This window comes from Mchenga conophoros, linkage group LG9, assembly GCF_057382185.1.
Source record: "Mchenga conophoros isolate Kocher_MC1m ecotype Shallow Benthic linkage group LG9, M_conophoros_male_GT1.1, whole genome shotgun sequence".
NCBI lineage: Eukaryota > Metazoa > Chordata > Actinopteri > Cichliformes > Cichlidae > Mchenga > Mchenga conophoros.
The window spans coordinates 26,836,800-26,856,729 of NC_140534.1; the positions used below are offsets into that span (position 1 = coordinate 26,836,800).

The following is a 19,930-nucleotide window of genomic DNA, read 5'->3' on the forward strand; positions in this document are numbered from 1 at the left end:
GACATTTCAGACTCCCTGATGAGCTGCAAGGACGGTTGTGGATAGTCTGGCCTGGAGGAAGGGAAATCACCATTTCACATCTGTCAGTGAAATCAACATTACTTTCCCCCCCCATTTTTTGTCATTTTTGGACAAATATCAACTGAAAAAGGACAGACATGGTTTGATTTAGTGCATTGAAAAATGAGTATGGCTTTGAATTCCATGCCTTTTCATATTTCATTGGAACCTGCCACTGTGAATTTTCTTTCATTGAACCGACAGCTGTAGGTTTTTCAATACATTCACACAGCTGCTCCAAGAGCTGTAAATTCTTTGGTTTCTTTTGCCAACAATTCCAGAAACCAAAGTATCTGCAGTTTAGGTTTGCTTTATTTTCATTTCTCTTATGGCCTACACTGCAGTCTTATATCCTGAGGTGCTGCTCATCTGCTTAAAAGCAGTAAAAACAGATATTAAGACAAGTTCTTGCATTAATTGCAACCATGTGCAGCTGGTGGGAGCTGTAGCTGCACGTGGAGCAGCCGTGTGTCTTGATGAGTCTCTATAGCAGTTTGATATTCAACAGGAAACAGGGACAGGAAATGTGCACTGGCTTTGCAACGCTGGGATACATTGGACTCACTGCTGAACAAGCTAGAACAGAAATCCAGCAGCTGGTTGGATTTGTTTTGGCCCAGGGCTGACCAACTCAGGGCCTACCAAGACCTAGACAAATGTCCTCACTGATAACAAATAGTTTCTGCCACAGTTCTAAAAGTTCTATCAGCCCAAATTTATATACAGTCATGCAAAAAACGAAAAATTCAGTCATGGTAAAAACTAAGTATACGGTCAATGCTTCCATAGGAATTAAGATGGTAAGTAGCAACCAGGTGCTGCTAATCAAATGTACCTCATTAGCTGATGAAGTGAGTACCTGGAGAGGTTTTGACTGTTTTCTGGTCTGGAGCATTTAGGTGTGTGTTAACGCAATGCTATAGTCCTCGTAGGATTGGACGTTCCAGCAAATTCACCCTGCAGCCGGGCCATGCAATGCTCAGAGAAACTGGGAAAAAAAGTATGTTAATGTTAAAGTTCATGCAGGAAAAAGACTGAACAAGTTTGATTTGTTTGGAAGGGTTGCCAGGAGAAAGCCTCTTCACTCATCTCAACAAAGGACATTGCAGCATGGTTTATGTTTGCAAAGTTCAATTTCAAAGTGATGATGTCTGGCCATAATACACAGTGCCGTCTTTGGTGAGAACCAAATGCTGCATATCAGCACAAACACCTCATACCAACTGTCAAACATAGTGGTGAGGGGTGATGGTTTGAGCTTGTTTTATACCCACAAGATGGCCACCTTGCAGTTGACTATGAACTCCTTTAGTGTTTTAGAGTCAAATGTGAGGTCAGAGTGACTGAAAAAGAAAATAAGAATCAGTGTGTTGCAATGACTGAGTCAAAGTTCAGATCTGAACCTACTGAAATGCTGTGGTCCTTAAGAGAACTGTGCAAATGAATGGCCACAAATCTCAGTAAGCTAAAGCAATGTTCTGAAGAACAGTGGGCCAAATTTCCTCCATAAGTCTGTGAGAGACTGATAAAGTCAAAACATATAAATTAGTTACTAGTTACAACAAGCTTCTGAATGATCGGTGTCTAGTTTCGTATAAAAGTGAACACTTTCGCATGACTTTATGAGTGTGTGAAAGCTTTAGTTTTTCTAACTTTTATGAATAACACCATACAGATTGAATGACAATCACAACAGTGATAACATAAAAGGCTTAAACTGCTGCCAATCGCATCAAAACATTACGCACAAGTGAACACGTTCCTCAGATCAGGCGCAGGGCTACGTAAAAGGAGCGGTCTTCAATTACACAGTCATGAAAAATAACAGTGACCTTTGGATTGTCCCCGAAGTAACCTGGCTTAGTTTTCATCTTTTCTGATATGCTGAACTTTGAATGTGCACCATTGCTGTGGAGAAACATGAGAAGATCTGCCGCCAGTACAATGGAAAGTCATCACAGGAAGTGAAGTAGTAATTTGTTGTTTTTTAGAATCTGACTGATCAAATCCATTGGCAGACGTTAGAGTGTATGTCAGTAGTATTGTCAATCTTCTGATCGTGTTTACATGTGTATGCATAGGAAGACTCGGAATTGGCCCAATGGTTTGAGCCAGTTGAGCTCTAATGTGTGAAACTATTTGGCACATGGGATTATCATGAGAAGCAGCGCCAGAAGAAGAAAGAAAATGGGAATGCTACCAAGATGTGCATGAAAGTCAAAACACTTGCTGATGCAATACAGGTTAAAACCACCACCACAATCCACAACAGTCAGATTTACACTCTTATTTTTACACTGCATTGGCTGGAGGTTTATGGAAACAAAGACAAAGTTTACTATGTGAAGCAAGTCAAAAGAGTAGAATTACAAAAACATCCCTTGCATGATGTCAAGTTTTGAATTAAAGTTTGACAGAACTCATTAATATTGGAATTTTTTCACCTGGGCTCAAGAAGATTTTCGTCATATTCTACTAACGGGATAAGTGGAAAGACGTAAGGAACATGTCTACAAAAACATGGGGATTTTTATTTATGAGGAAGGGAAAAATGACACTATGAACTCTTAGCTCTCGCCTGTAGAACAACATGTTTTCAAAGACTGTTCAGAAACCCCTTGGCAACCTTTGGTCTCTAAGGGAAGCTTTGTATTCCTGATTGGTTGGCAAAGTTGCAAAGAGGGTACTGCACCAAAACCCCATTTTGTTTGTTTTGGTTGTTAGTAGATTGCTGTAGTTGCTCAAAGTTTGCATAGATGATGCCACTCACTTGAAAAAGTACGACGCAAACTGGCAGCTGAGAATGTTTGACTTCAAAGTAAAACTTGTGATGTGTTGCTGGATAGGCGAAACTTTTCCTTTGAAGGTGAACACTCTCTGCATCCAGTTTGTGTTGTACTTTTTCCAGTTTTTCCACATTTTTCATTATCAACCTGTGATTATCACTTGGGCTACCTTTATGACTAATTTCATAGCTAAAACCAGCATTCTCCATCAACCACTTACCAACTGATTGGGCAACATACATTTTCCCTTGTGAATGGCTGTTGTTGGGGAGGTCACCAATCAATCTCTAGGCCTGTGCGACTGGGGTCTTAATGGACTTGGCATCTATCATTGACAATTTCTGTAACTTTACAAAAACCAGCAGTTCAACATAAGGTAAAGTACAATCCTTTCCCATGTAGGAGGTGGTAAAAAAATTGTTGCTCACACTGTAACTTTATTTTTGACTTTCTATAGATCCACTCAAAGCTTTGTGATGTAATTATGAATTATGAAGAATGGAAATGAGTTGATCTGTGGCAATAAACACTGTTTGATTGACCAGTAGGTGGGAAATAGTAGAACTGCTTTTCCATGAGTTTCATATTTTCCAAAAACATATCACAGTTACCACAGAATAATTGAAGCAATGTTTCTCTATCATGGTGGTGACCACAACTGCTCAGTATTTGCTTCATAAAACTTGCCTCGTTTGCACTGACCTGAAGAACCAAACCGTAAATTCTTACATGGGATGCCACCTGCCATAGAGCGTTTAAACCTTATAAAATGAGTGCTGAAATACATCAGAGGCTGCCTTAATTACATACAAAGAGTTTTGGAGAAATGACTAAGAGTGGGCATCCAGCATTAAACCTTGACTCTTCCTCTAAATGGACATTTTCCAACATATTCCCATCACTGACCCCTAAAAACAACTGGGTTCTGGCTACGTTTTTGGGAAATACTCAGTAAAGTATGAGACACTGTAACCGGTCCAAACTGTGCTTTGGAGAACTTTGAAAAACCTAGAAACAACATAAAGTCTACTGCAAGGATGACGGAGATATGGGGCCAAAAGAGGGGACTCCCAGAAATCCACAGAGACTTTGCTCGATCTTTACTGAAAATCCATCACTTTCATGGAACACAGAGCACAGGAAAGCTCAAGCTTTACAGATAAGCTGGAGCCAATACAAGCACTGATGTCATCATAAATACGGCCTTGGCAAGACCTTGCTAATGATGGATTGATGATTATTCATTCAACGTCACTGGCCCAAGCTTAAGTGAGATAAAACCCCAAGAAGCCTGTCTGATACTGAATTCTTACGTTTCTTTTATGATATCTTTTTACGCACAAATGTGAGAAGCTGAGAGGCTGAATTCCAGGATTTGAGTTCTTTTAGTACACAACCTCCTGAACTCTCCTCGGACTCTGTGGCTTGAAAAGAAAAAAATCAGCACTTCAGCATTAAACAAGCTTACAGTTTAGTAGCATCTTGATGATTCTGTTGGGTTAAATATCTAATACAAAGCTTACATAACAACTAAGATCGGAGCAATCAAGAGTGTAACAATGGTATCACTGGTGTTATTGTACTTTGTTGCACGAGTTTGCTGGCAGGTAGCTAGTTGAACGGCCTCTAATAGGATCAAGGAAGAAAATCTGACATAAAAAATAATCCCACATAACAATTTGCATATTCTTTAATGATGAATGGTACAGTTCACCAGATGTCACCGCTACACTCTGAACAGGAATTCTCCAAGCTGTAGGCCCGTGCTTCCCAGCCACATAAAAGCTCTTTCCAGGTGCCAAATAAGCAAGGATCAAGTCTTTAACCACCCACGTAGGTTCTGATACTCAAGCCTTTTCAGCAGTTTGTTTTTTTTTTTTGAGAAAAAGCATTTCTTTAGGACTGTTAGATGATTACAAATCCTAAGCAACATTATAACTGTATGAACTGCAGCACATAATTTCAGTAAGGCGTGCAGGTGATAGGTATCTGTTCTTGCTTTTCATCTCTATAAAAGCTACTGTACGATATGTAGGTTCATCAGAATAAATTTTATTCCCATTACTTTGAGACAACAGATTTTACTAGATTTAACAGGTTAGTGGCTGAACTTTATTAAAGGGGCGATTTTAAAAGCTATAAAAGCTATAGCAGCAGGAAACAGTTTGGCTCTTATACTTCTTATAGTGCTACAACTTAATCTTTATGCTGGATTCAGCTCACGGTAAAACATGGTGCCAGTAGCCACGTCGTGGATACTTTCTAATTACCTATTGAGTTTTCTCCCCTGACCTCATACATACTGTCTGCTGTAAGAGATTTGAGCCAACCACTCACTGGAAATGTGTATTCCTTGACCGGTTGCCATTGGTGCTAGGAGAAAGAAACTGCTTCACCAAAAACCTCCTACAGATTGCTTTGGTTTATAGCTAATGACAGCAGTTGCCTGTAGTTTTTATGCGTTTCTGCAAACACTTGCTAACTCCTAGCCAAGCGGTAGTTCAACTCAAAAAAACTTCACTAGGAAGCTTCACCTTCAAAGTAAAAGTTGTGCCTCAAAGCTACAGCCAACACTTTTGAAAGCGTTTTACTTTAAAGGCAAACTGTTTCCTGTTTTGTTGAACATGTCAGTTTCACTGTGTGGAGAAGCAGGACAGTGTTAATAGACAACTCCGTCACTTCCATTCAAACTGTGACTGCACCACTATGCTAGTGACCAAAGCAATCACAAGTGTCAGGGTCGGACGGTGCCCCGACCGGTCAACCTGCCTGAGTCCACTCTATCCTCAACCGGGACAACAAGGGGGTTTTGCAAACCTTTGGAGAATACTAATTTTTCCCTGGTTACAAGTGGTTGCCAGGGAATCACTGACTGGTCTGTAGGTCTGCGTAACTGGGGCTTTCGCGTCATTTTCCAGTAACTGCCATCAACATCCAGCAACCACTCACAGCTGGACAGGGAATACTAATTTTTTCCTTGGGACAGCTGGTTGCCAGATGGTCACTGACCAGTGTCTAGGCCTGTGTGACCATGGAGGCCTTATTTACTTGATCCAACATTGTCACTGTGATTGTTACGAAATGGTGGACAAGTTCACATGATTAGTTGTCACATGTCTGCAAAACCTCAACACATCATAAAATACAGACAACACTGCTAGCATTTATCTCATCTAATTTAGCAAGAAACTAAATTAACAAATACCTGAACAACTTCTGAAAATATTAAAAAATAAAAGGCAGACTTTGTTGGAAAAAAAATCACGGATGCCAACACAACGCTGAAATACTCTTGTCAAAAAATATTCACAAAATTTACCATTAGGCGATGTCTCAAAGAAGAAATATTGGTCGTTTTGATTTTTGCCAGGTCACGGCTGAGTTCAAAGTGATAGTTTTTTGTGGCTGCTGTCAAGATACATCATAAAAAATCTCAGCTCTAAATTTAGCTCTTGCTGGAGTTTTTCATGTTTGCCTGTCTCGCTCTCAGCTGACATCTGAACCTCGTGAGAAATCTGTCTGTGACCACAGCCATGTCTCTGTCCAGTTTGACAAGGCCCAGGCATCAAAAATGGCTGTAGATGTCTAATAGATGGGTGAGAATATCTGGGGGCAAAGGAATGTAACATGTCAAAAATAGATACACAAGCTGAGTGGCTTATTCCTGAAGAATCCCCTCCGCTCGAGCAATCGCCAGGTTTTTCCCACACTCTAAACAGTGTTACGGGAAAAAGGGTGTTTAATTGTGTATGCTCTGCTGACATAATGTTTGCTAAGTTTGTCTCTAGTACTTTATAGGCCATTGACCAAAGTCGTTGGTACAGCAACTTGCTAGCTTGTGTATTGTCTCTCATGCCTCTCAGGTTTATTACCTATTTTACGTGGGATCACACTGGTCTTTAAATGCTGCTGATCTTAACCTCAGGTGCTCTCTGCGTTACTTGACGTATAGTCTTTAACTTACCTGGATGGCCTTTATAGTCTGTTTCCCTTCTGGGATAGGACAAAATCACTTTAGATTTCATTGAGAAGTCAAAGAAAAGGGCTATGACTTTGTTAAATTGGGTTATCTCTCAGAAATAAGTGGTTTCAGTACCAAATAGCACTGCAACAATCCTCTTGTGGGTTAGACACCATAAAAAGTTACTTTATCAGTGATATTATAACACCACGATGTATACACAGTCTAAACAAAGCAGGAATTTAATTTAAAATCAAACTAGAGCTCAGTAAGGGCTCTCTGAACAGAAGACTGAATTATTTATTGACTTAATTACTGTGCTTGTTTCCCTTTGGACAGCAAAGGAGTAATAATCCACCCCTGAACTTCTGATGAGGACACTGGGTTGAAGTTTTCTCACCCTTTGGGATTTTTTTCACTGTAACAACTGCTGTTAAAGGTACCAGACTGTGTGAAACGTACACTATTTGCTATGTAACTGTATATTCCACTGATACAATGTTTAACAGCTGTGTGTGGAAGAAAGCAGCCGAGACAGCTTGGAGTTAGAAGCTGGGCTCTTTACCAATGTAAACTAGTCTTGAAATGTCACTATTTCTTTCTGCCCCATAGCCAACAAAAACCAACTCATGACATCACAACTTCCCCACCCTTGTACTGCCCCAATGGCAAAAAGGTAATGTTTAGCATAAAGTTGTTGGTTTGTTTAAAGTTTCTTTTATAAAACTCAGAGTATAGAGGTTTTAATATGAGTTTGGGATTCAGTCACATGTATTAGTCTACATGGTTGATTGAAACGAATAACTTGACTTTCTGAGGAATTTGATATCGAGGCGAGAGCTTGCAGATTGTTAACTTAGGTTAGCATAATGCCCATAAACTGAAAACATAGACTGTGTAAAACTTAGATATAACCAATGTTAGGTCACCTATTGGTTCTGGACTCTAAAATTTAAATCCTCTGTGTTACTGTCTGCTAGGGATGGGTATCGTTTAGGTTTTATCCGATACCAGTACCAAACCGGTACTTTTGAAACGGTGTCGGTGCTTAAACGGTGCTCGAACCGGTGCTTAAAGAATGGAGAACACAAAATTGGTCCAAAAACCTCTCATGTTTAGCTGTTTTCCACTTTTTCTTTGGTCATTTTAGCCTTTTTGGCCAGGGTGAAGGGAGTATCTGCCATCAAACAAGAAGACAGCCGCATGTAACTACGACGGTGTTTGCTAGTTCACCTTACATGCATTAATTCGATAACGTGGTTAGCTTACACACAAACAACATTAAGCTACTCACGCAGAGAAGAACGGCTGCTGCTGCCATCATCATCCGTCATCATTTCTGCTACATTGGCAGGGCTAGGGGCCAGGACTCTCCTCTTTAGGTTTTTGGGGGATGTTGCTAACTCCGGGTCCGATAACAGGCAACCCACCCGCAGTAGATGTGCACGGTGTGAGGTCTCGCAGCAAGCTATCAAATACGGTGCATTTCTCGGCTTTTAACAAAATGCTACACGTCGCCAGGTGTTTCATCAGATTCGAGGAGTTACCTCCTTTGACAGTATCACAGTATCACCTTAAAGCACTTGTTGCAGGCTGCTGAGTTTGCATCTTTTGCTGTGAAGTACAGCCAGAATGTGACCACTTCGCCTTGGGCATTTTTAATCTGTAGCTCTGCTCTAAAAGAACGTACGTACCTGGGCCCGCTTACTATCCTCGGAAAGGTATGATTGGCTAGAATCTAAAGTGTATGACATCTCAGGGAAAAAAAAGCACTGAAATAAAGCACCGAAATGTGCGCTGCTTTTCGGTCTGGTTACTACCGTTTATGTAAGAACCGGTGCGATACCGGTACCCATCCCTACTCTCTGGTTGTATTCTCAATCCAGAAGTTACCATATTTGAAGAAGGTGCAGACCTAAGTCATCAGCTACCTCCAGCTAGCTAGCTTGGTTAGCGTGCTACATTCACAAACTGCACAGACACATAACTACTAAGTAGTGCTATGAAACAGGCTGAGCAAACAGAAGCACCAATTTATTGGATGTTATTTACCAAACAAAGCCATGATATTAGGCAGATATGCCCATTTAAAAGATTCAAAAGGAGCTAATGTGAGTTTGGCGACTTGGTCTTAGCAGACACAAATACTGCCTGTGCTGGAATTAGTTACTAAAATATAATTACCCATGTAGAGCTTTCATGATGTGAGAAACTATCCAGAGAGGTCAAAACCTTTTTTGTAATATGCTTTAATGCTTTTAATGCTGTAAATTTGATAATTTTAAGATGATAACCTATGAGCTGGGAGAGGACAGCTCAGTTAGTCCCGCTTATGAGACATCGACATTTTTGCTTTTTTTTTCATTAAATAAACAAACATTATATACATTTTGATATTAATCTGAATTTATTGCTTTGTTGATTCTATGCTTATCCAACCCACTTTGTGCTCTATATCAAAAAAAGAAAAGAAAGGTAGTATTAATCTTTGAATCTAACTATGGGAAAGAAAGAAAATATGCATATTTTTCGAGCCATAATTCACATTACATTTAAGAGTTAAGAGCGTAACTCCTTACCCAAATGTAAACTCTCAGGATAGCCCTGTTAAAAAATTATACACATAGGCACTGCTATAAAGCTTTTCAAACTGCTCTGAAAAGTGTTGGTCTTTCAAGTCATTATGCCTCTTTTTCATACGTCCTCCTATTCACATGCTGCCGATCTCTTTCCCATGCATGGTGGATTCTGCCAGCGAAGTAACAATAACCTTGGGTGGAGTGCACAGCTGAGCTGGAGTCTACAGCATCTGCTTTGATTGCTGGAATCATGGACAGAGCAAAGAGGCATCCTCAGGAGATTGTGTTACTTATTGAACTGTCCAAGTCAGAGCGATGTACTCCAGACCATGGGTCAAAAAGTGTCCAACAAGACTAATTTGCTTAAACTTTTATGAACAGAGAGTGCATAGTTGTACGTGAGGCTCTGCACTATTCATGCAAATTCTATTTACTCATTTTCCTCTCTGTACTTGAGTTTTGAAACCTTTTGCCATCTAGAAACGTAATGAAACACTTGTTGAGTCTTTCTATGGTCTGCAAGCTATTCTTTCTTGCTTTCCCTTTTCCTCACTAGTGCACCTCATCCCCTCTGCAGTACTGGCATCAGCTCTAGGATTCAGGAGGCCTCTGGAGAGGGGGAAAAGCATGAGGGAAACTTGGAACAATATGTTGTAGGTAAATAAATGCGCTGTCTAAAAAAGAATGCCTTTTCAAAACATACCCAGGCCCCCTTGAAGAAGCATGTGCCCCAAATAATGCCCCAATTACTCTACTGATAATATGATAATATACTTCAACCTCTTTCGAAGTCACTGGGTTCACTGCGCAAACAAGGACCAGCACTCTGAGACTGAGGGAATATCATCTGGGGCCTTGAGGAGCTGCACATGAAGGAGTTGTGTGTGTATGTGTGTGTGTGTGCTTGTGTGTGTGCTTGTATGGGAAACAGAGCAAGGGGGATAGACTTACTGTAGAAGTACAGTATTCTATTCAATCCCATTGCCAGCTTTTGCACATTGAAACTGAACTTTTGACTCTGTTATTTAGTCCTGGATCAGAGGCACACAGCTGATTAAACAGTGTGAAATTCAGCGAAGCTGATGATATGGATTATAATATGGCAATAAATCCGAGGATAAGATCTCAGCACTGTGCTGATTAGAATCTTTGGCCGGTGGGCTGAGCTGGCTGGAGAGTGGCCTGACTATTGATACCATATGAGAGGATGAGTCAAAATACTGAGCAGATGTGACGGTGCAGAGTCACAACAGGAAAAAAGGAAACCTAATTACATTTTATCTCAAAAGGTACTGAATTGGCTAAATAGAATTATATGTAGACTGATATAATTCCAACACAATGGCTTTAAAATATGTGCATGAAAAATATTTTTGGGGTTAAATGTACTTTTTCGTCTTTGACTAGCTTCTACAGTTCACTCAAAGGTAAGTACAGGTCTCATTGAGTTACTAGAGTCAATCTCACATCTCAAAACCTGTCATAGCCTTTTTTAAAAATCTGACTTATTTCTGAGAAAAAAAAACTGGGTTCACATCTGAGTATTAAACAAAGTGCTGGATCTGTGCTGGGAAGTAATTAAACTAATCTGTCATGATTCACCCTCTTACTCTGACGACTTTCCATCCCAGTGAAACCACAGCGGTGGAGAGCAAGAGCAGAAATGTATGGATGGAGTGAAATGAAGGAGAAAGTCTTTGCCGTGCAACCCGCTCGAATGATATATCCCTTCCACCAACTGCACCACCTGAAAAGGACATCACTTCCAAGAAGATTTTTTTGGGGAAAGCACCAGTTGCCGACTGCAGACGAGGGGGAGAGAAAGAGAGTGAGAAGGGGGAGAAAAAGTGTTCCTGCGTCACGTTGCTTTAATTTGTTCACCAGCTGCCAATGAAAATGATGACCTGCAGAAGGTTTTTTTTTTCTTTTTCTTCCTCTCTCTTGGCACTGAATATGCACTGGCAAAACACATAGCTGGAGGCACACTCTGAACAAGTGTAATCTTTATAGTATGATGAATACCACAAAGAAGGCTGATAGGACGAGACCCAGCTCTCACACTGATTTCACTGATAAAAGTGCTGCGTTTGTGCTGAATATGTGATCAGTGGCGCATGCGGCAAGTGCAAATCTGTCACCTGAATGTGGAGCTAAAGTGCCAGTTTGGTTATTAAGAACAACTTAACCCTCTAGTCCAGTCCATTTACTCAGTATTAGTAAGAACCTCCTCTCCCTCCAATAAATCTGTAGATTAATCACATTAAAGCACGTGCATGATAAAGACCTGTACCACAGCTTGTTTTTCCTTGTCGTTTTACTTTATTAACGCTTTTAGGAAATTAGGCAAATTCTACAGGGAAAGGATTAAGAGGAAACAAACACAACGCCTCTCGGTGATGTTCTGTTTCAGGTAGGGTTGCCAACTCCCTGAAAAATAAATAAGGGACACCTCGTGGCCAGGGCCGGGCAACCTAGTTGTCTTCACCCTTCCCAGTGTGGTAGCTCTTTTTTGTGTGTGTGAAATTATTTTTTAACCATTTGACTTGAATTTGATTTAAGCAGATGCATATTCTTTGTGATATGACCATATGGGAAACAAATGATCATTTAGCCATTTATTTTTAGCTCAAAATGACAACATTAACACAGTAAAACAGGTCTCTTTCTTAAACAGAAGCCTGTCATGCTTAACTTTTGAGAATATAAGTAAATCTTTCTTTAAAAGAACTCTGTCCTGCTTAACTTAAAATTATATAAATTAATAGAAAGCAATAGAACGAAAAATATTCTTGTAACTGTGCACATTTAGTGCATTTAGTACAATTGGCTTCAGTTGAGGTATTATTTCAGCTTTTCTAATGCTAATCAGCTGCTCCTGTTTGTAAACCCGCTTGTTCCCATGATTACGCATCTTAACTCATCATCATTATTCATCTATGTATTACTTTTATGTATTAGTCATCTATTTGTTGTAATCATCTATCCTTGCAGTTGTTTATTACACAAAATAAATTATATTATCACACTTCTGGCCACATAGCGCTGATATTCACTGCACATGCCCATATTAACCTTAACCAGAGGGTTTAAAAAACAAACCAGTGTTTACATACCATATCTGCTTCTGCCGTGGCCTGGTGGACAAAAAATTGGTTAAGGGTTCCCTGAGCTTTCACGCCCCTCATGTTCTTCCTGTGCCCACCATTAGAAGCATGCCTATGGAAAAAGTGCTCCGGCACACAGTGCAGTGCGCTTTATAGGTGTTATGGTGACCTTTTCCAGCCAGGTGTTTCCCTTTTCCCATTCCTCCCTGTGCTTTTGCAGTCTTTTTTTCTTTCTCTGAGCGAACAAACATTGCTGCTCTAATGCTGGGCTTCTGGCCCATTTTGAGACGATTTTTGAGTCGTGCGACCGATTTGGTGATCGGCCCAATTTTGGCCTTCATCGTGCATCGTGTAGTATACGTGGGGTAACGAGAAGCGATTAACACCTCGAGCAGCTCCCGATCATCAATCGCTCGTGAGCCGCTCACACTGCTCACGCGCAAATACGTAAACGTCGGTGAAAAAGATGGAGCAGCACGGCTGTGCAGCGTGTGATCTGGACACAAGCGATGGAGGCACAACTTGTAGAACTTCGGAAAGCTCATCCGAGCCTTTTCGATGTGGCATCACAAAATTATCACGACCACAACAACCGTGAAAATAGTTGGATTTACACTGCTGCTCATTCACAGCTGCCTGATCAATGTTTTTCATTAGCAATTTAGCAAAGTTGATGGTGGTGGTGTGTCTGTGTGAGTGAAAGACAGAGCGACAGATTTTCTGTTATAACCTTCATGTTATGGAGGCACAGTGTGAGCACTCGGGTCGCATCAGAGCATCGGGTGGTATAGTGTGAGACCTGCATCGTGACCTACCAACTTCTAACCCCTGCGAGTCAATCGTGCAGTTTGAGCAGGAGCTGAATAACGCGACTGAAAAAAATCACACAGTGTCTGCCCAGCTTTAGGTGTACTGTCGTCCGAGACCGCAGTGTCGGCGTTTGTTCCCCTGTTGGCCATGCTTCTTGTTGTGGTCATTTGTTGTCTTCCGGTATTTTCTCCGCAAGCGACCTTTCCTCGACCAATGAGATGAGCGGTAATCTGAATTGTCATACTCGAATTGTCATAAGTGTGCTGTCAGCTCATTGGTCACAAAGCAGGAGAGGGGCTGGGAGTTATGCTTTCAAACAAAGCGTTAATTCCATTAACATTTATAGACTACTTTTGATTCTCACTGTATTACGGGACAAAGTGCGTCCCTTATTAGCTCAACACGGGACGTGTGCTTTTGTTTCTAAATACGGGACGATTCCGTTTTTTAAGGGACGGTTGGCAACCCTAGTTTCAGGTGTCAAGGAGGGGCTCGTCTACCTCCGAGGCAGACTCACTTCCTGCATTCCCCATTACCATATATAAGCCCGAAAAAACGGACTTCTCCTGAAACACTCACAAAGTTTGCAAAGCGCAAAAACTACCCACTTGCAGCCCTCCCTCTCTCCGATCCCTCACAGAGGCTTTAGAGGTGATACCGCCTTGGCAACGCAGGGACAAGGTACCACCGCGCAAGGAAAAGTAAGAGGAATGCGACCGGTGTTGCTGTACTGTATTGTTACAAAGAGGGAGGTTTTAAACTTGATGTAAGCGTACCTGGATTGTAGTGCATCGCATTTTTAAACGACAATCCATTAAGTCTCTCTCTCTCTCTCTCTCTCTCTCTCTTTTTTTTTTAATTTTTCAGAGTCCTCCAGGACGTGGGATATTCTCTTCTGCGGTTTGCTAAAGAGCAAACATGAAACCTCAGCTATTTACCTTAGACTTAGTACTCTTGTGCATATCTTGCGGAGCAAGTGCACTGGCAGTGACTATTCCTGTTGTGTCCACGTCCCCGCCAGCCGCCAATATCACCAGCCTCGGCGCAGCGCTCGACTTTGGAACAGACACTGTGACTTTTTCAAAAACCAGGAGGAAGCGGTACATTAGTCAGAACGACATGCTCGCAATTCTTGATTACCACAACAAAGTGAGAGGCAAAGTGTTTCCTCCGGCATCCAATATGGAATACATGGTAGGTGACAGATTTTGATTTAAAAATATATATACATATATTTATTGCACGATTTTACTGCAGCCATGTGTTCCATGAACAGGATATTTCACCTCCAACATGCACCAATGAAATATAAGAGCTATGAAAGTAATGCTAGCTCATTTTAATAGTCGCACTACTTTATTTAGGAAGCGTTTTTAGGGTCTACTTGACATCATCAGCTGTTTAGCAGATCATGCTGCAGCAGACCACCAAGGTAGTCACTTCCAAAAGAAGAGGGTGTCATGTATAATACCAGAAGCCTGCTGTAATGGAAACATCCAGTTGACCTGTTAGATGTTAAAGAGTTTCAAGTCCAAAAACAGACTTGATGCTTGCATTTTGTTCATTTGGACATATGCTGTTTTGGCTGACAAACATAAGCGCTTAGACTGATGTGTTTCGATTTAAAACTGCCATTTCCAGCTCTTACGTTGTGTTATCAGTAAAATATTATTAGTGTTGTCCTTTTCCTCTAAAAAATCAGTTGACTACTTTTTGTTAAAGGGCTGCAGTCATGATCCATTCCTAATGGCACCCTTGTGTGCAAGTGTAGAACAAGCTGTTCAGCCTTCATTCATTATAATAAAAAATGTATTCCTCGAAAGGGTCACTCAGTAAGGGTGACTAGGAAACAAAGTGTCTCCTCTTATGCAACTAATTCGATGGATGATTTTTGTGTTTTGCCATAGTAACGCCTGCAACATTGCTAAGAGCTCAGTGTGCCAACTCTTATCTCATATCGCGCTGCTAAATGAAGATCTTGTGCTGATATTTTCCCCTTGGTTATGTAATGGGTTTTCTTGCTTCCACCTAATCTCTGTGTGTTTTTAGGTGTGGGACGACACACTGGCAAAGACGGCCGAGGACTGGGCTCATGCCTGCCTGTGGGAGCATGGGCCGCCTCACCTCCTCAGGTTCCTGGGTCAAAACCTCTCAGTCAGGACAGGACGGTGAGTGACCTTTGACTCCACCCCCCCTTCCCTGACATCTGCTGACCCTCTCTCAGCAGTCATGGTCGTTGCCTTGTTGCCCCCTTCTTCTTTCCCCTTAAGGTTTTTCCACTGTGACCTGGTGACTGGCTAAGGAATGCTCCTGTAACCCTTCAAATAAACACAAAAACCTTGCTTTCAGCCATGACCCATGAGGACAAAAGCCTGTCCCTTTTACTGGGTCTTGATTTTCCATTTGGAAACAGAGGGCACCTTCATGTGTTCCTACTTTTAGATTTTATTGAGGAGCCACATGGAGTACAGGCTATTTGAACATGTCCTTCTGAACTCATTAATACATCTCTAAAAACAAACAAACAAGGAAACTGATGTTTCTTGTGGAGCCACAAAAATTGGTGAAAACTTTTTTTTTTTTTTTTTACTTTTTTTTGCCAGTATCTTAGTGTATAGGATACAAACATATCTAAAACTCAATGTGAAGAAGAAGATTTTTAAAATCATTATACTGACACTTATATATATCACAATATCAAGGTGTTGTGTTTATGTGGCACTGAACCATTGAAAACCATGGAAACCATTGAAAGTCGGTTATTATAGTCATACCGAGGTGAGTGACTAAACTGGAAAACTAAAGGGTTTAAGATATGAGATGTCAGCCGATGGAGGAAACTAAAATATCTTCACACATACCTGTACAAAACTAGATCAGGGCTATAGTAAACAGTTCTTTAATCTTCTTCCAATTTGTCAAACAAAATAACAGATTTTCATAATTTTCCCATCATTTCCCCTGCTGCTGGAATTGCAAATGCTGTGATCTCCCATTTGCTTGAAAAAATTATAATGACACAAGTCACAACTGATAATATGAGTCTTGCTGAAATTTAAGTGTTCTGTTCACAGATATCGATCCATTCTTCAGCTGGTGAAGCCGTGGTATGATGAGGTGAAAGATTACGCCTTCCCCTACCCCCGTGACTGCAACCCTCGGTGCCCACTCAGATGCTACGGACCCATGTGTACCCATTACACACAGGTAGTAGTCGCACACTTACTCAGGCTACAGTAGAAATGCTGCTGGGGGGGTCTTCAAGTAACAGCTGCTCTTTTTAATATGCAGATGGTCTGGGCAACATCCAACAAAGTCGGCTGTGCCGTGCACACGTGCCACAACATGAATGTGTGGGGTGCGGTGTGGAAGAGGGCGACATATTTAGTTTGCAACTACTCTCCTAAGTAAGTGTACTTGCTAACCTGACAGTTAACTGTGTGGTTCATGTTACACAATCTCACGTAGTGTAGCTTTCACGCTGAAAGGAAACCTTTTATTTCTAATGAACTTGTTAACCTGATGACGACACGCTAACGACAGGCTTAATCCTGACACAGTTTGCTCTGTTCTGTGCTTAGCTGCGAAATGCCACCCATTATGGTAGGAGCACCAAAGCACCGGAGGGCCACGAACCAAAAGAAAAAGTCTCTAAATATCTCAGAGAATCAAAGAACACCCAGACTTGTGACTGACTTGTGACCCGAGGTTCTTTAATCTCACTAGTTTGAGACATACGTGTGAGAAGAACTGGCTCATGACCCACTTTTAGCTTGCTAACTGGGAATGTGGTCTCAGTGCTCTTGTGCTTTACACGGTCCTGCAGAGGTCACTGTTGTCACGGTCTACAACGAGAAGTTCTGTGCATGATGCCAGCTGGCTCTGGAATATGCAATAGTCACTGAAATCTGAACCTTATGTTTTTTACACATGTAAAAAGCAATTTCACACCCATTTCCATTTAGGGATCGTACTCAATGTTTCAGTCATATACCCAAAGATCTTCTACACCAGGTAGTCTTTCTGCTAATGAAGACCACAGAATGACTGAAAAAATGGCTGAAAATCTATCGCTTAGGCAACTGCTACTTCCTTTCTAGCTCTGTGGTTATTTTTGTGATTCATTCACACTAGATGTTACTGTCTTCCAGGGGTAACTGGATCGGAGAGGCTCCCTACAAAGTAGGCGTACCCTGCTCCGCATGCCCTCCCAGCTACGGGGGCTCGTGCAGCAACAACATGTGCTTCCCCGCTCTCAAGACAAACTACCTGCACTGGTTCAAATAAACAAAGGTTTCCTCTCAACATAAGCTGACAACCTACAGTACCACAGAGACATTATTTTAATCCAGTAAGGATTTGCACAATAGTCGTGGACCACGCTAATTTGTATATATGGGCTTATTTAAAGACAGAAACATGCATTTAAAGGCAGCGTAAAATTTTAGCTTTGATCACTTGTAAATAATCTGTAAATTAATTTGTTTTATACCAAAACTGCAAAGACTATTTTAACTGATGCAATATATTTAAATGTAAAATGGGTCCTTTTAACAGCGCAGACTGTACAGTGCGTGGTTTTTACTATACCAGTTTACAGCTGACAGTGTGGTAATAAAGGACATTACTACCATCACAACTCCTCATAGCTGCTCACTTTGGTGCTACGGGCATCACACCACCATGCTGTGTGCTCTGCCTTCACAGGAATGCTCTGATATAAGGATCAAAGCTTTTGACCTCAGAGGGGAAACCCCCCACACTGCCAGTGTCAGCAGCTTATAAGCTCAAGTGTGCTGCAGTTCCAGCTTGTGTCCGGCAGCAAGTTTGTTGACAAAAGTGCAGAATATACATCAGTTAGAGTGGGAAAGCAACTTGTCAAGTTACACAACACCTCGGTGGTTGGACGTTTGTTTAAAGTGCAAAACAATGCATTTTCTCTGTGTACCATTACAGAGACTTCATCCGTTTGGGCGTTTCACAGGTTTCATACAGTGTTCATGTCATTTTGTATTCTAAGAAGCACATAAAATCATTTGACCCACATATCTGTTATATAGTCATATTTGTTATTGGTATCCTACTGTATATTACCACTATATACAGTCTATTGATGTTGTTTATGTATTTCGTTATAATCACTGATGTAGCCAAGCTTTAGGCACTTGAGTGCACCTTAATTGTTTGTAAATTTCCAAAATACTCAAAAATTATTATTTTTTTGTATATGTAGATAATCATTATACTTTGATTATCTTCAAATATACTGTAAGTTATTCATTTTTATATTAAATATATATATATTTAAGTGATATTAATTTTTGTTTTGTAAAAGGATTGGAGTGCAATGAAATCATTTTTAATCAATCAGAAAAAAAAAGAGTTAAAAAAACAAAAGAAATTAACATTTTCAGCACTGATTGTGAACCTTTTCTCCGTTTGTGTTTTGTACTTGTAATAAAATGTTCTATTTTGATTGTTTGTTTGTTCCGTTGTATACTTTGGGCAGCTCATGTCGTCCCTCTGGCTAAAAGCAGTATCATTATCCAGCGTCTGCTCTGTGTTGTCTTAAATTGATTATCTTTCTGACTCTTTGATTCTCAATTAAAGAGTGCCCTTGAAAAGCCCCACATCCTGCGTATCAACAGCAAAAACGGGGAGAAAAGAAAACATCTTCAGGCTACAACCGAATCCTAATAAGAGAAGGTTGACTTTGGCCCCGACGGTCTGTGTCTACATAAATGAACAGATAACTGATAGGGTTTCAGGGGACTGTCATGTTTGGGTTTCTCCACTGAAACCATCGACCTTACTGAGGGGGAGAAGCAACGAGCAGCAAGAATGCTGGATGTAGAAAGAGGCGTATCATCGGAGACGTAGCCAAATTGTAAAAATGGGATGGTCTAAACAGTGGATGCAGAAAAATTTGTAAGAGGTAGAAACACAGGGAGAGAAGTCAGGATGTAAAGCCGCTGGTGTGCGCAGCAGCATTGCACTATTAAACACTTTCATGATAACCTTTGCTTAGCGTGACAATTGCAAACCACTTCCTGCACATTTTTGCAGCCAGAAAGAGCAGCCCATTCCCTGGAACTAAACAGCAGAGAGTTTTTGAGGAACACATTAGTATGCATGGGAAAAAATCTTCCCGTCTGTGTAAATGCCAGGTCCTGCGCCAAACAGATGATAGTGAGTGTTTAAAAAGTCACATCATCAGGATGCGGAGCGCGATGCGACGACCAGTTAGACAGTCTGCTGTGGATGTTATCCATCAATGATTGAAGCAGAGCAGAGGTTAAGGACATGGGTTTGGGCTGGGATGAAAGCAGCTTGTGATGGCTCGAGGGCATGAGCAAGAAAACACCTGCAAATGAAGTGTAAATTGGAAAGGGAACAAATATGTCCATAACATTCATGAGTTTGGACTTAATTCAGCTTTTTTCTTCCTTCTTCTTACTAATGAATGAGTGGAAACACTTTGAAAACTTCTACTTGACAGTTAATTTACACTTAAAACCTGATGCTGTTTGTTGGAGTTTGTCATTTATGTCTTTTTTTTTTCCTGTAGTGACGCTTTTTAAGCTTTTTTCAGATTTCTATTTTGACATCGTTGTGCAGACCCAGTACTCT

The 19,930-nt window shown here is 40.9% G+C and overlaps 1 protein-coding gene across 2 annotated transcripts; it reads left to right on the plus strand.

Annotated features, from left to right (window-relative positions):
• Positions 1–13,847: 13,847 nt before the first annotated feature.
• On the plus strand, positions 13,848–18,759 carry LOC146567441 (peptidase inhibitor 15-A-like). 2 transcript variants are annotated; one of them, XM_085285976.1, is made up of 6 exons: positions 13,848–14,066; positions 14,168–14,494; positions 15,350–15,468; positions 16,375–16,507; positions 16,592–16,707; positions 17,452–18,759. In XM_085285976.1, the coding sequence occupies exons 2-6, from the start codon at positions 14,219–14,221 to the stop codon at positions 17,585–17,587; spliced, it is 780 nt and encodes a 259-aa protein (XP_085142102.1). In that variant the 5' UTR covers positions 13,848–14,066; positions 14,168–14,218; the 3' UTR covers positions 17,588–18,759. The 2 variants fall into 2 exon arrangements, with proteins under 2 accessions (XP_085142102.1, XP_085142101.1); XM_085285975.1 differs by having other exon boundaries at positions 13,848–14,001.
• The last annotated feature ends 1,171 nt before the right edge of the window (positions 18,760–19,930 follow it).